Here is a 12,453-nt window from a genome sequence, read left to right as displayed (position 1 = left end):
ATAGGAGAGGGGATTAAGGGTTATGGGGAGAGGGCGGGAAAGTGGAACTGAGCAGCGACAGATCAGCCATGATCTTATTGAATGGCGGGGCAGGCTCGAAGGGCTGGATGGCCTACTCCTGTTCCTATTTCTTATGTTCTTAGTGGGAGTTCAGGTGTTTCTAATGTGTTGGTGCAGACTTGATGGGCTGAAGGGCCTCTTCTGTACTGTATGATTCTGTGATTCTACATAGCATGACCAAACAAATTATCAACCTATAAATCCTTCAAATGCACCCATGGCAGATGGTAAGAGTAGGAAAATCTTCTGATCAGCCATGTATGGAATGACATCCCTCAAGCTGTAGCCTCTGGTGACAAGTTAGTGACCTGTTCAAAGAAAAACAAGCTATGGAAAACAGACATAAGTATGTGCATTGTCTGCCTTGTGCATCTGTAGACAAGATTACTGCAAAGACATACAGTAGTGTGAAGATGGGAGGTATTTTGCTTAGCTGTCATTTTTCACAATACGAGAAATAAGTTTTGTTCTATTTTTCTAAGAATTTTTATTTTCTTTTTATCAGGTTCATTAGAAATCACTACAGAATGGTTGCAAGAAGCAGCTAGTGAACTACTGAGCTCTGACATGAATGCTTCTGTGCATGGTGGAGCAGTGGCTGGTGCCAAAGACATTTCTGCATTGTGCCCTACTACAGTGTTAAACCATGCATATGTTAAATTGCTGAAGTGGGATCAGACAAGATTCTTCCCAGAGGTTAGTGCCACTCTTCTAATCCCTTTTCCATTGCCTGTTCCATAGTTGGATCTCTGTTTCATTGTGAATGCAGTCTTAAATTCAACACGGACTCAACTCCTTTGTGTTAATGTCGGCACGAACATAAATAGCGATATAAATGCTTCCTAAATCTGGAGTGAAGCAAAGTCTGTTTCTGGAGAAGGGGTTTCGGGGGAAATGGGTGATCTGGGTCTGCTTCATCATGGAGTCTGTTTAGACCTTCAATCCAGGGTTATACTAATTAGTTTAATGTTGATGCAAAGTGGAAGCTGCTTTTCACTTTGCAACCTTTATTGTAAACCTGTCAGCCATGGTTCAGTTGGTAGCGCTCTTGCCCCTGAGTCAGTAGGTTGTGGTTTCAAGTTCCAATCCAGGGCTTCGAACACAAAACCTACACTGACATTTCACTGCAATTGAAGATACCATCTTTTGTTTGCAATGTTTATCCAAGGTGGCTGTAAAATATGCCATGGCATATCTCAAAAAGAATTTTCCCTGGTGTCCTGGCCAATGCTTATACCTCAAACAACATCATTAAAAGAGATTATCTGGTATTATCACATTGTTACCTGTGACAGCTTATATGTGCAAAGTGGCTGTGTTTTGTTTCATTTACAACAGTACCCACATCTCAAAAGTGCCTAATTGACTGAAGAAGCACTTTGGGATGTCCTGAGGTCATGAAAGATGTTATAGAAGTGCAAGTTCTTTCCTCTTTCTCTTTTAAGTGAATTCTTAGTGACCAAATCAAGTGACTTTGGCAGCAACCTGGGAGTAGGAAGCTGCCCCGTCACCTTAGCCACGAGTTGATGCACATTAGGAGTGAGTCAAAAAAGGGAAGAACAAGTAAAATCTGAGGATAATGGAGGGAAAAGAGGCGAGGAAAACATCTCCTTGGATTTTTGGATGTGCATGCTTTGCTGAAACTTGTCCTGCACAGGTAACTTATTATCTTGTTGTCCCCTTTTGTAGCCTGTGCTGATGGACCAATCCCGTTTCCAGGAGATGCAACGAGAATTGAATCAACTGACCATTACAGCGGCTGTCCTGCTAGTTATATACAACATGACAGGTGCAGCCATTTCAGGGTTATCAGGATTTCTGGATAGATTGAAGAGGATTATTAAAGTCTTATTGACAGACATGCATTCACAGTAAGTGCTCTATTGTGGGCCACAAACAGCTATTTATTACTCCACTTCCTAAATTATTTTAAAATAGTAATGCCCCTGCTATATAATGCATTGAAAATAAGAGACTGACACAGGCTGTTCAGCCCATCTAGTCAGAATTTATGTTTATCTTGTACACACACCGTAGCCCTAATCCCACATAACTTTTTAGTTCCTTTAAGTGTTTAAATACGTGCTGGTTAGGTGCATTGGCCATGCTAAATTCTCCCTCAGTGTACCCAAACAGGCACTGGAGTGTGGCAACTTGGGTATTTTCACAGCAACTTTATTGCAGTGTTAATGTAAACCTATGTGAGAGACTAATAAATAAACATATAAACTTAAGCTTAAAAATACTTTCCCTTACCAACTTATCTAACCGAATATTAAACATTGATGCTATCTCCACTTCAGTCACTAATTGTTAAATTATATTTGGCAATGGAGTTTATTCTCTGTAACAAAAGTTATTTTCTTGCTCTTTATTTTACACTTGTAACTTTAGATATATTTCCCCTCAAATACCTGAAACAGTCTGTTTATGTCCACACTGTCCCAAGCCTTTATAATTTTTTACACTTCTATTAAACCACTCTATAAACCTAAAACAACAATAGAATCTGAAAAAGTTCTTCCAAGATGCAGTAGAGTCATCTGGACTCAAAAATTGTTCTCTCTCCACAGATGCTGGTTAGCTTCGTAGGCAGAGGATGTGCTTAAGAAGGCATATGGTGTATTGGCCTTCATCAATCGAGGAATTGAGTTTAGGAGTCAGGAGATAATGCTGCAGCTGTATAAGACCCTGGTCAAACCCACTTGGAGTACTGTGCTCAGTTCTGGTTGCCTCATTACAGGAAGGATGTGGAAGCCATAGAAAGGGTGCAGAGAAGATTTACAAGGATGTTGCCTGGAATTCGGTGGCATGCCGAATGAGGCTAGGTTGGGAGAACTCGATCTTTTCCCCTTGGAGAGAGACGAAGGATGAGAGGTGACCTGATAGAAGTGTATAAGATGTTGAGAGGTATTGATCGTGTGGATTCTCAGAGGCTTTTTCCCAGGGCTGAAATGGCTGCCACAAGAGGACACAGATTTAGGGTGCTGGGGAGTAGATACAGAGGAGATGTCGGGGTAAGTTTTTCACTCAGAGGGTGGTGGGTGCGTGGAATCAGCTGCTGGCGGTGGTGGTGGAGGCAGATTTGATAGGGTCTTTTAAGAGACTTTTGGAATAAGTACGCGGGACTTAGTAAGATAGAGGGTTATAGGTAAGCCTAGTAGATAGGGATATGTTTGGCACAGCTTGTGGGCCGGATGACCTGTTTGTGCTGCAGTTTTTCTATGTTCTATGCTGTCAGAATTTTTTGTTTTAATTTCAGCTTTCCAGCATCCATGTATTTTGCATTTATTATTGTTCTGTAGATTTCCCTTGTTATAACTAAAACAGTAAGAAGGCTCACAACACCAGGTTAAAGTCCAACAGGTTTATTTGGTAGCACAAGCCACTAACTAAAGCAGCCTCTTTTTTCGTATATCTGTTATTTAAACAGTCATTTTGTAGTGCAGAGAAAAGAGACATGTTATCAAAGCTCTCCTCATCTTTCACTCATCAGGACCGACCCATCAATGTCACATTCAAAGGAACAATGCGGGGGGATTTTCTGGCCACCCTACAGCGTGTTTCAGGGGTGAAAGGCAGCACATTATTCCCCAGCTGCAGGGTCTCCTGGTCCTGCTGTTTTCCATGGGATTTCCCATTAAATTCGCCTAAAGCTGCCGGGAATTTTGAGGCAGGGCTGTGTCATCAGCGGGAACAGAAGATCCTGCCAGTGTGAACAGCCAAAACATTCCAGCCAATAGTTTATGCTGCAAGAGAAAAGGAGCTACTGACTGATTAGCAAGTCAGGTCTGATTGCTCGAGGCATTACCATGCTGAATGCATCCAAGAGCTATTGCCCCTATGCTTTTATTGATTGCAAGGAGAATTGAATATAAAAGTAGGAATGTTTTGCTACAATTGTACAGGGTGTTGTTGAGACCATACCTAGAATACTGTGTATAATTTTGGTCTCCTTATTAAAAAAAGGATATAAATGCATTAGAAGCAGCTTAAAGACGATTTGTTCAACTGATACTTGGGGATGGGAAGGCTATCTTATGGGGAAAAGTTAAACAGGCTGGAGCTGCAACCGTTGGAGTTCAGAAAGTTGAGAACATATAATTGGAACATATAAAATCTTGAGAACTTGACAGAGTGGATGCCCCTGTGGGAGAGACTGGAACTGCGGGATACAACTTGTGTCTGTCCTGATGTACCGCAAGACAGCAGCTTTGATCTGATTTGATTTATTGTTGTCACATGTATTAACATACAGTGAAAAGTATTGTTTCTTGCACACTATACAGACAAAGTATACTGTTCATAGAGAAGATATGAGAGAGTGCAGAAAGTAATGTTACAGTCATAGTTAGGATAGAAAAGATCAACTTACTGCAAGGTAAGTCCATTCAAAAGTCTGTCAGCACCGGGGAAGAAGCTGTTCTTGAATCGGTTAGTATGTGACCTCAGACATTTGTATCTTTTTCCCGACGGAAGAAGATGGAAGAGAGAATGTTCAGGGTTTGTGGGGTCCTTAATTATGCTGGCTGTTTTGCCGAGGCAGCAGGAAGTGTAGACAGAGTCAATGGATAAGAGGCTGGCTTGCGTGACAGATTGGGCTTCATTCACAACCGTTTTGTACTTTCTTGCAGTCTTGGGCAGAGCAGGAGCCATACCAAGCTGTGGTATAACCAGAAAGAATGTTTTCTATATAAAAGTTGGTGAGAGTTGTAGCTGTCATGCCAAATTTCCTTAGTCTTCTGAGAAAGTAGAGATGTTAGTGGGCTTTCTTGACTATAGTGTTGGCGTGGGGGGACCAGGACAGGGTGTTGGTGATCGGGACAACCAAAACTTGATGCTCTTGACCCTTGCTACTTTGCCCCTGTTGATGCAGACAGGGGCATCTTCTCCTTTTCTCAAAAATTTTGCTATGATTCTATACAGATTCAACATTCTGTCCCATTTTGTAACTATAACTTTTGCCAAAAAATTTAGTATTTCAATTAGGTTTTTAATATATTTCTCTCCTCTCCTTCTCCTTTCCTCTCTCTCCCTCCCCTATTCCTCTCTTCCCCCTCCCCTTTCCTTTTCTGTCTCTCCCTCCCCTTTCCTCTCTTTCTCCTCTCCTTTTCTCTCTTCCCCCTCCCTGCCTGCTGTCTCTCTGCTCCTCTCCTTTCCTCTCCTGTGTTATCAATGAGAATTCAATTTGGCAATATTAAGAATGAAAACTATTTTCAACTCCACCAGAGACTGTAACTAGTATTAGGAATGCTTATCCTCTTTGAATAAACTAAAGTTTATAAACTAAAGAATAAATTAAAAATAAACTATTTTACTGGATGAATAGCAAAAGAATTGAGTAGTAAATCGGTGTTAATGTTTTATTACAAATCTTTATTGTATTTACAGCTCCTTTCATCTTGCTGAAGCAATGATCAGTATGAGCGAGCAGATCTGTGTGGAAATAAATAACTGCTTATCTCAACATGGTTTTTCACAGTTAACCACTGAGAAAGAGACAGTGTTAAAAGGTCAAATCCAGGCAATATCTAGTTCGGATAACTCTGTTCGCAAACTGATAGGTAAGATAATATTGTACTTCAAAATATACAGTGGTAATGAATTTACATCTTGTTGTCTGGACTGGTTGATGTTTAGCAATAGTTGTAAACTAGCCCTGTTAAACCTGCTAGCTGACTTAATCTCAGCAGTAGGGACCAAATGAGCTAGGCATGCCTGTACCTATGAGAACATTGCGATACAGAGCTACAAAGTGGCTTCTTGTTTTGTTCATAATAAGAGTGAAAGTGGCATCAGAGATTGGAATGTACTTCACGGTGTTTGTTTTATCTTCTCCGAAGTACAGCGATGGTGGGAGGGGTTCATTCTCCTATTTAAAAGTTCAAAATGCCAGGCAGGTTTTATTTTTACATTAAATGTTTACACTTCTTTTTCTCTCATTAAATGATATTACCAAGAACAGAAAACTGGGAGAAGGGCTATTTGGCCCATTAAACCCAATTACCCCGATCTACCCTTTTACGTACTGTATACAGACATTTAATCTGCAGAGTATAGATTTCAATAGAGTCTAATATACCCACCTTAGATTAAATTTGAGCAAAGATTCAGAATATTGACCCTGTTTAAAATCTCAGCGGCTCCTTCAGGCTATTTTCCTTTTATTTAGATAGCTGGTAATTTCAATATTTATAATAGACTATTAAATTAGATTTTCCTGCTACAGATACTTTGTTGATTGAGAATGACCTGAACTAGCTCTTAACTCTTACCCCAGCCCTTTGACACACATTGACAGTCAGGTGGAACCCTGAAATGGAGCCTTTAGGGCCTGGTTCCCCTCAGGATCCTCAGATGTTTGCCATGGACCCTGGTGCTGGTCTTTTTTTCAGACTTGCTTATCAAAAATGTTCCTTTTATCCATCAGACTATCTCTCAACTCTCTCTTGCTATCTTTCTCCTCAATGAAGGCTGATGGAAAACATTTACTAAACACATTTGATCACCATTTACACATTAACTATGCTTCTTGTCCATGGCCCACATTGCTTTTAACAATTATTTTTTCTTTTATATTTGTAAAATAGTTTGCTATTCCTGTAGATGTTCTTTGTTTTTTTTTTCTCAATACTACTGAATTGCTAAGAGTGGCATAAATGAACTGTCTATTTTTTATCACATTGCACTTTATCTTCCATTGTTTCTCTTACACTTATGGATACTTTTCTTCAATTTTAATTAAAGTCTAGCCTCTTTATTTATATATTATCACATTGCATAAGTTCCTTTTTTAATGGAGTACGCCTCTTAAAGTAAATGTTCAATTTCAAAGGAGGTGCAGGAATACTAAAACTTAGGGATGTATCATAGAATCCCTACAGTGCAAAAGGAGGCCATGCAACCATCTAATCTGCCCTGAATCTCTGACCGCGTATTTTACTTAGGCCCGCTCCCCACTCCAATCCCACATGTTTGCCATGACTAACCCATCTAAGCTACACATTTTGGGACACTAAGGGGCAATTTACCACAGCCAATCCACCTAAATTTCACATCTTTGGACTGTGGAAGGAAACTGGAGCACCCAGAGGAACCACACGCAGACATGGGGAGAGCGTGTAAACGCCATACAGTCACCCAAGACTGGAATTGAACCTGGGTCCCTGGCGTTGTAAGGCAGCAGTGCTAACCACTGTGCCACCTTGCCATGTATGTAAACAAATCCTTGAAGTTGGCATGATATGTTGGATAAGGCTGCTAAAATGCATAAGAGATCATTGGCTTTATAATTGGAATAGAGTCCAAAAGCAAGAAAGCTATGCTAAACCTTTATAAATCTCTGGTTAGATCTCAGCTGCAGTAATTCTAGGCCCCACAGTTCAGGCATGATATCACAGGTGGAGGAGAGATTTGCTGGAATGGAAGCAGGGATGAAGGAATTGAATTGTGTGGAGAGACTAGAGAAACTGGGATTATTCTGCTTAGAGTGAAGAAAGTTAAGGTTTAGTAGAGGTGTTTAACTTGAGGGTAGATAGAATAAATGGGAAGAAACTATTTTCACTGGCAAGGGAATTGATAACCAATTTAAGCTAACTGGCAAATGAACCAGGATGGAGATAAGGAGAATTTTACACAGTGAGTTGTTATGATTGGGAACACACTGCCTAAGACCTGGATTCTTAGTAACTTTCAAAAAGGAATTGGATGAATACTTGAAGAAATCCATATGCTAGCTGATTTTCCCTCTCCCTAATCCAGAGATTCAAGTTAAACCTCACTGCCAAGGCAGAGGTTGCTAACTTAGAATGCACTGATGGGTGAAACATTGAGATATTCCAGCTGTACAACCTCAGTACGTTGCACAGAAACATAAGAACATAAACATAAGAACATAAGAAATAGGAGCAGGAGTAGGCCATCTAGCCCTTCGAGCCTGCCCCGCCATTCAATAAGATCATGGCTAATCTGTCATGGCTCAGTTCCACATTCCCGCCCTCTCCCCATAACCCTTAATCCCCTCTCTTATCAAAAACCCATCAACCCGCGTCTTAAAAATATTTAGCGAGGTAGCCTCCACCACTTCAACGGGCAGAGAATTCCAGAGATTCACCACCCTTTGAGTGAAGAAGTTCCTCCTCAACTCTGTTCTAAACCACCCCCCCCTTTATCTTGAGGCTGTGCCCCCTAGTCCTACTATCCTTTCTGAGCGGGAAGAGTCTCTCCACCTCTATCCTATCCATCCCATTCATCATCTTATACATCTCAATGAGATCTCCCCTCATTCTTCTAAACTCTAACGAGTACAAGCCTAATTTATTCAGCCTCTCCTCATAGCTCAACCCCCCCAACTCTGGCATCAGCCTAGTAAACCTCCTCTGCACTCCCTCCAAGGCCAAAATATCCTTGCGTAAGTACGGCGCCCAAAACTGCACACAGTACTCCAGCTGCGGCCAATGTAAACAAACAAACCAATGTATTCAATGCATTCAGCCAAACAGGTCTACACTGACGTTTACCTTTCACATGAGGCTGTCATTAATTTCACCTCTCCCAATCAACAACTCCTTCTATTCTCTTCTCCCTTAGATACTTTTCTAGCTTCTATTTAAATGCATTTTTACATTAATCACCTCAATCAATTCATGTAGTGAATTCCACATTCTTACCTGTACTATTAATGTCATGTGGCTGTCCTGTCAAATTGGGGGAAGCACTTCATATTTTTTTGAAACCAATTCTAGAACTATTTAAGAGTAGTTTTGAATTTTTGTTCCATCAAGTTAGTGAATAATCAACATGTTTCTTTATAAAGTTGCTTTTAATCAGAGGGTACAGGTGATTCCAAAGATACCAAATCCACCATCAACAATAGCATGAAAATATATTTACAGCTAAAGCTTTTGTACCTTTCCTGGTCTCCATGTTGACACGGACAAATTTAATAAGTACCTTGTTATCAGCAGCATAATAATCTGATTGCTCCATTTTAATTTATATTCTTTTTCCAAGAGACTTTTACCATTAAATCTAGTATCAGTCGCCATTATTATAAATATGCTGTTTTCAGTTGTGTATTTCTTTGGCAGATGTACGCATCCAGACGTTCCTGAAGATGCATCTTGCGTCAAGCAATCCAAAATCAGTTGCAATCCCTGGAGGACTTGGCCCTGTTAGAAGCGAGTTGGAAGAAATAACCGTCAAATTTCTTCACCTTGTAAACTATAACAAGTTAGTCTTCAGTCCTTATTATGACACAATCTTGACTAAAGTGCTCAAAAAGAATGGCCTGGAGCCGTCTGAGCCAAATGAGGAGGAGCAACTATCATCGAGATAGAAACATTGCACGTTTAACCAACAATGTCCTTTTATTTGTATCAACCTCCACACATCTGAGAAAGGGTCAAGCTGGTTGAGGAGTGGGCACTGATGAAGAATGACCTTGCCTCTAAGGTGGTAGGGTGCAAAGGCATTTGTCCCTTCAAATTTCTGTAAATTAGAAAGGATGTGATTCAATATTAAGACCACTGCTTCTTCTAAAGTCAGGAAAACATTTCATCCTGTATTTGTAGATTTACTAATTCTGGACCCCACTGTAAAATGAGCTTTCTCACTCACAAATAAAAACCCAATCAATAGAGCCACTTGAACAGATATTAGATGCCAAGTGCAGTTTTTTTAATATAGTTTCTGATAAATATAATTAGTGGTTACATTTATTTACTCCTCAAAAGGATATTTTGATGCAATTAAAAACATTTTAAGACCACAATCACTGGGACTGATTTTAAAATCTAAAGGCTACTTTACAAACTGCAGTAACCAACCGACGTGCTTCTGAAGCCATCACAAGCCTTTGGTACCCCTAGATTTGACTATTCCTAGCAGGCCTTCCAGCTTCCACCCTCCACCCTCCATAAACCTAAACTTATCCAAACTCCACTGCCTCGATCCTAACCTGTTTCAAGTCAATTTCCTTCTTCACCTCTATGCTTGCAGACTCCCAATTAGGCAATGCCAAACTTGAAAAATCTCGTCCTTGATTTCAGATCCCCCCTCCCCCCCACCGTGGCGTCTCCCAATCCCCATCTCTGTAACTTTCTCCAACAGTCTCCAAGATAATCAGCATTCTTCCAATTCTCATTGTTGACTGTTTCCGGCTGCTGAGGCCCTTAGCACTGGAATTCCTTCCCTCACCCTGTCCATCTCTCTATCTTTCCTTAGTCCTTTAAGATGCCCCTTAAAATTTATTTTTGATCCTTTGCCCTAATATTTCCCTATGTGGTTTTGTGGCAAAATTTCTTTGATAAGTCCTCTGTGAAGCACCTTGGGATGGTTTACTTTTTTATTCTTCATAGGATGCGAGTGTTGCTGGCAAAGCCAACATTTGATGCTCATCCATAATAGTCCTAACTACACCAGTTCAGGGAGCAGGTAAGAGTCAATCGCATATGAGTCTGGAGTCACATGTAGACCAGACTGATACGTAGAAACTAGAAGCAGGAGTAGGCCATTTGGCTGTTCAAGCCTGCTCTGCCATTCATTTTGATCATGGCTGATCATCAAATTCAATATCCTGATCCCACCTTCCCTCGTATTCCTTGATCCCTTTAGCATCAAGAGCTATATCTAATTTCTTTTTGAAATCACACAATATTTTGGCCTCAACTACTTTCTGTGATAGTGAATTCCACACATTCCCCATCTTCTGGGTGAAGAAATTTCTCCTCACCTCAGTTCTAAAAGGTTTACTCCTTATCGTCAAACTATGATCCTTAGTTCTGGACTCCCCCACCATCAGGAACATTTTTTCTGAATCCACCCTGTCTAACCCTGTTAGAATTTTGTAAGTTTCTATGAGATCCCTTCTCACTCTACTAAACTCCATTGAGTACAATCCTAATCAACTTGATCTCTCCTGATATGTCAGACCAGCCATCCCAGGAATCAGCCTGGTAAATCTTCTCTGCACTCCCTCTATAGCGAGAACATCCTTTCTCAGATAAGGACACCAAAACTTCACATAATAGTCTTGGTGTTGCCTCACCAATGCCCTATATAATTGCAGGAAAACATCGCAATTCCTATACTCAAATCCTCTCGCTATGAAGGTCAACATACCATTTGCCGCCTTTATTGCCTGCTGTGCCTGTATGCTTACTTTCAGCGACTGATGCATGAAGACACCAAGGTGTTGCTGAGTATCCACCTCTCTCAATTTGCACCCATTCAAATAATAATCTGCCTTATTATTGTGACCAAAGGACAGCAAAGAGCACGTTAGTGAACCAGATGGGATTTTACAACAATAAGTGATAGTTTAATGATCACAGTTACTGAAATTTAAATTCTGGCAGCTTCCATGATGGAATTTGAACCCATGTTCTGAGTTTGAGCCTCTGGATTATTAGTCCAATGAAATTAACACTACATTACCATCTCCCCCACCACTTAAATACTTGTTATTTAAGGCTGAATGTGTGGAGTTGCTCCTCAGTGCAAAGAGTGCTGCCTGGTGGGACTTTTGTCGACACCAATTGTTTCTATTTGACAATAGACTTCCACACCACCAATCAATATTGGTGAAATTCCTGTTAGTGCCAGGTAACTAAAATATGGAACAATCCTTGGCATTAGCTGGTGTTGATTGCTTACTGTCAACTAATGACATGAAGGTCAGGTGCTACTCCCCTTTCCTTGCCTGCAGTGACCCACTGCTCCTCTTGGTCAATGCTTATATATGGCAGAAGCAGGGATGGGGTGGGGTGGGGAGATGCCCTACATACAACCTTTGGGCACAAATCCCATTTCAGAAGCATTGCTATTTATTGAAAACCCGGGAAGGGTAGTTCCTCCTCATAGTAGTTTGTGGTGTGTTTTTTTATAAATGAACTTTAAGCTGTAGCCCTCACAGAAAGCTACTATCCTCGATGTGAGAAGCTAGGCCTGTTGTCCAGGATGACAACTTTGGTTTAAGAGACTGCAAATCAGAGTGGTACAGGTGCCCAGCTGAAGAACCTACCTGAGTATAAACAAATCCTGGTTTCAGATCACACTTCATAGATTACTCTGAAGTTGCACATTTCTTGTTAAGCCAAGACTAATTTATTGAAGGCCCACAACAGTATTTCCTTGGGTGAAGGTTAAAAAAAATTACATTTATCATGCCTCAGAAGTCTTGAATATATTGCTTTGCACTGTGCTGTTAAATATATTGCATAGAATAAGATCCTAGAAATAGGAATGACCTTTACAGTGGTAGTTGATGAAGAGACAGCAGAGGTGGCTAGGGGAAGGATTGGGGCAAGATAGGAAAGTGAGGGTTGATGGGGAAGGGGGGGGTGGAGCGCTCGGAATGGACATGTGAGCGACCAGAAGATGGACAGTTAGGTG

At 40.8% G+C, this 12,453-nt stretch overlaps 1 protein-coding gene across 4 annotated transcripts in view; it reads left to right on the top strand.

Annotated features, from left to right (window-relative positions):
* LOC145343725 (T-complex protein 11-like protein 1) overlaps positions 1-12,453 on the top strand; it is a 53,609-nt gene that overhangs the window by 31,235 nt on the left and 9,921 nt on the right. For 2 of the 4 annotated variants that reach the window (XM_080189969.1, XM_080189968.1), the window contains exons 8-11: positions 566-756; positions 1,750-1,931; positions 5,452-5,624; positions 9,150-9,291. In XM_080189969.1, coding sequence (XP_080046095.1) covers positions 566-756; positions 1,750-1,931; positions 5,452-5,624; positions 9,150-9,291 — 688 coding nt within the window. Of the gene's footprint in view, positions 1-565; positions 757-1,749; positions 1,932-5,451; positions 5,625-9,149; positions 12,393-12,453 lie in introns of those variants that run through there. The other 2 variants (XM_080189967.1, XM_080189966.1) reach the window with 1 other exon arrangement.

The sequence above is a fragment of the Carcharhinus amblyrhynchos genome, chromosome 6 (assembly GCF_965287045.1).
Source record: "Carcharhinus amblyrhynchos chromosome 6, sCarAmb.v2.hapA, whole genome shotgun sequence".
Classification (NCBI taxonomy): Eukaryota; Metazoa; Chordata; class Chondrichthyes; order Carcharhiniformes; family Carcharhinidae; genus Carcharhinus; species Carcharhinus amblyrhynchos.
Note: the sequence above shows the minus strand (reverse complement) of the source record. Positions and strands in the feature narration are given on the sequence as shown.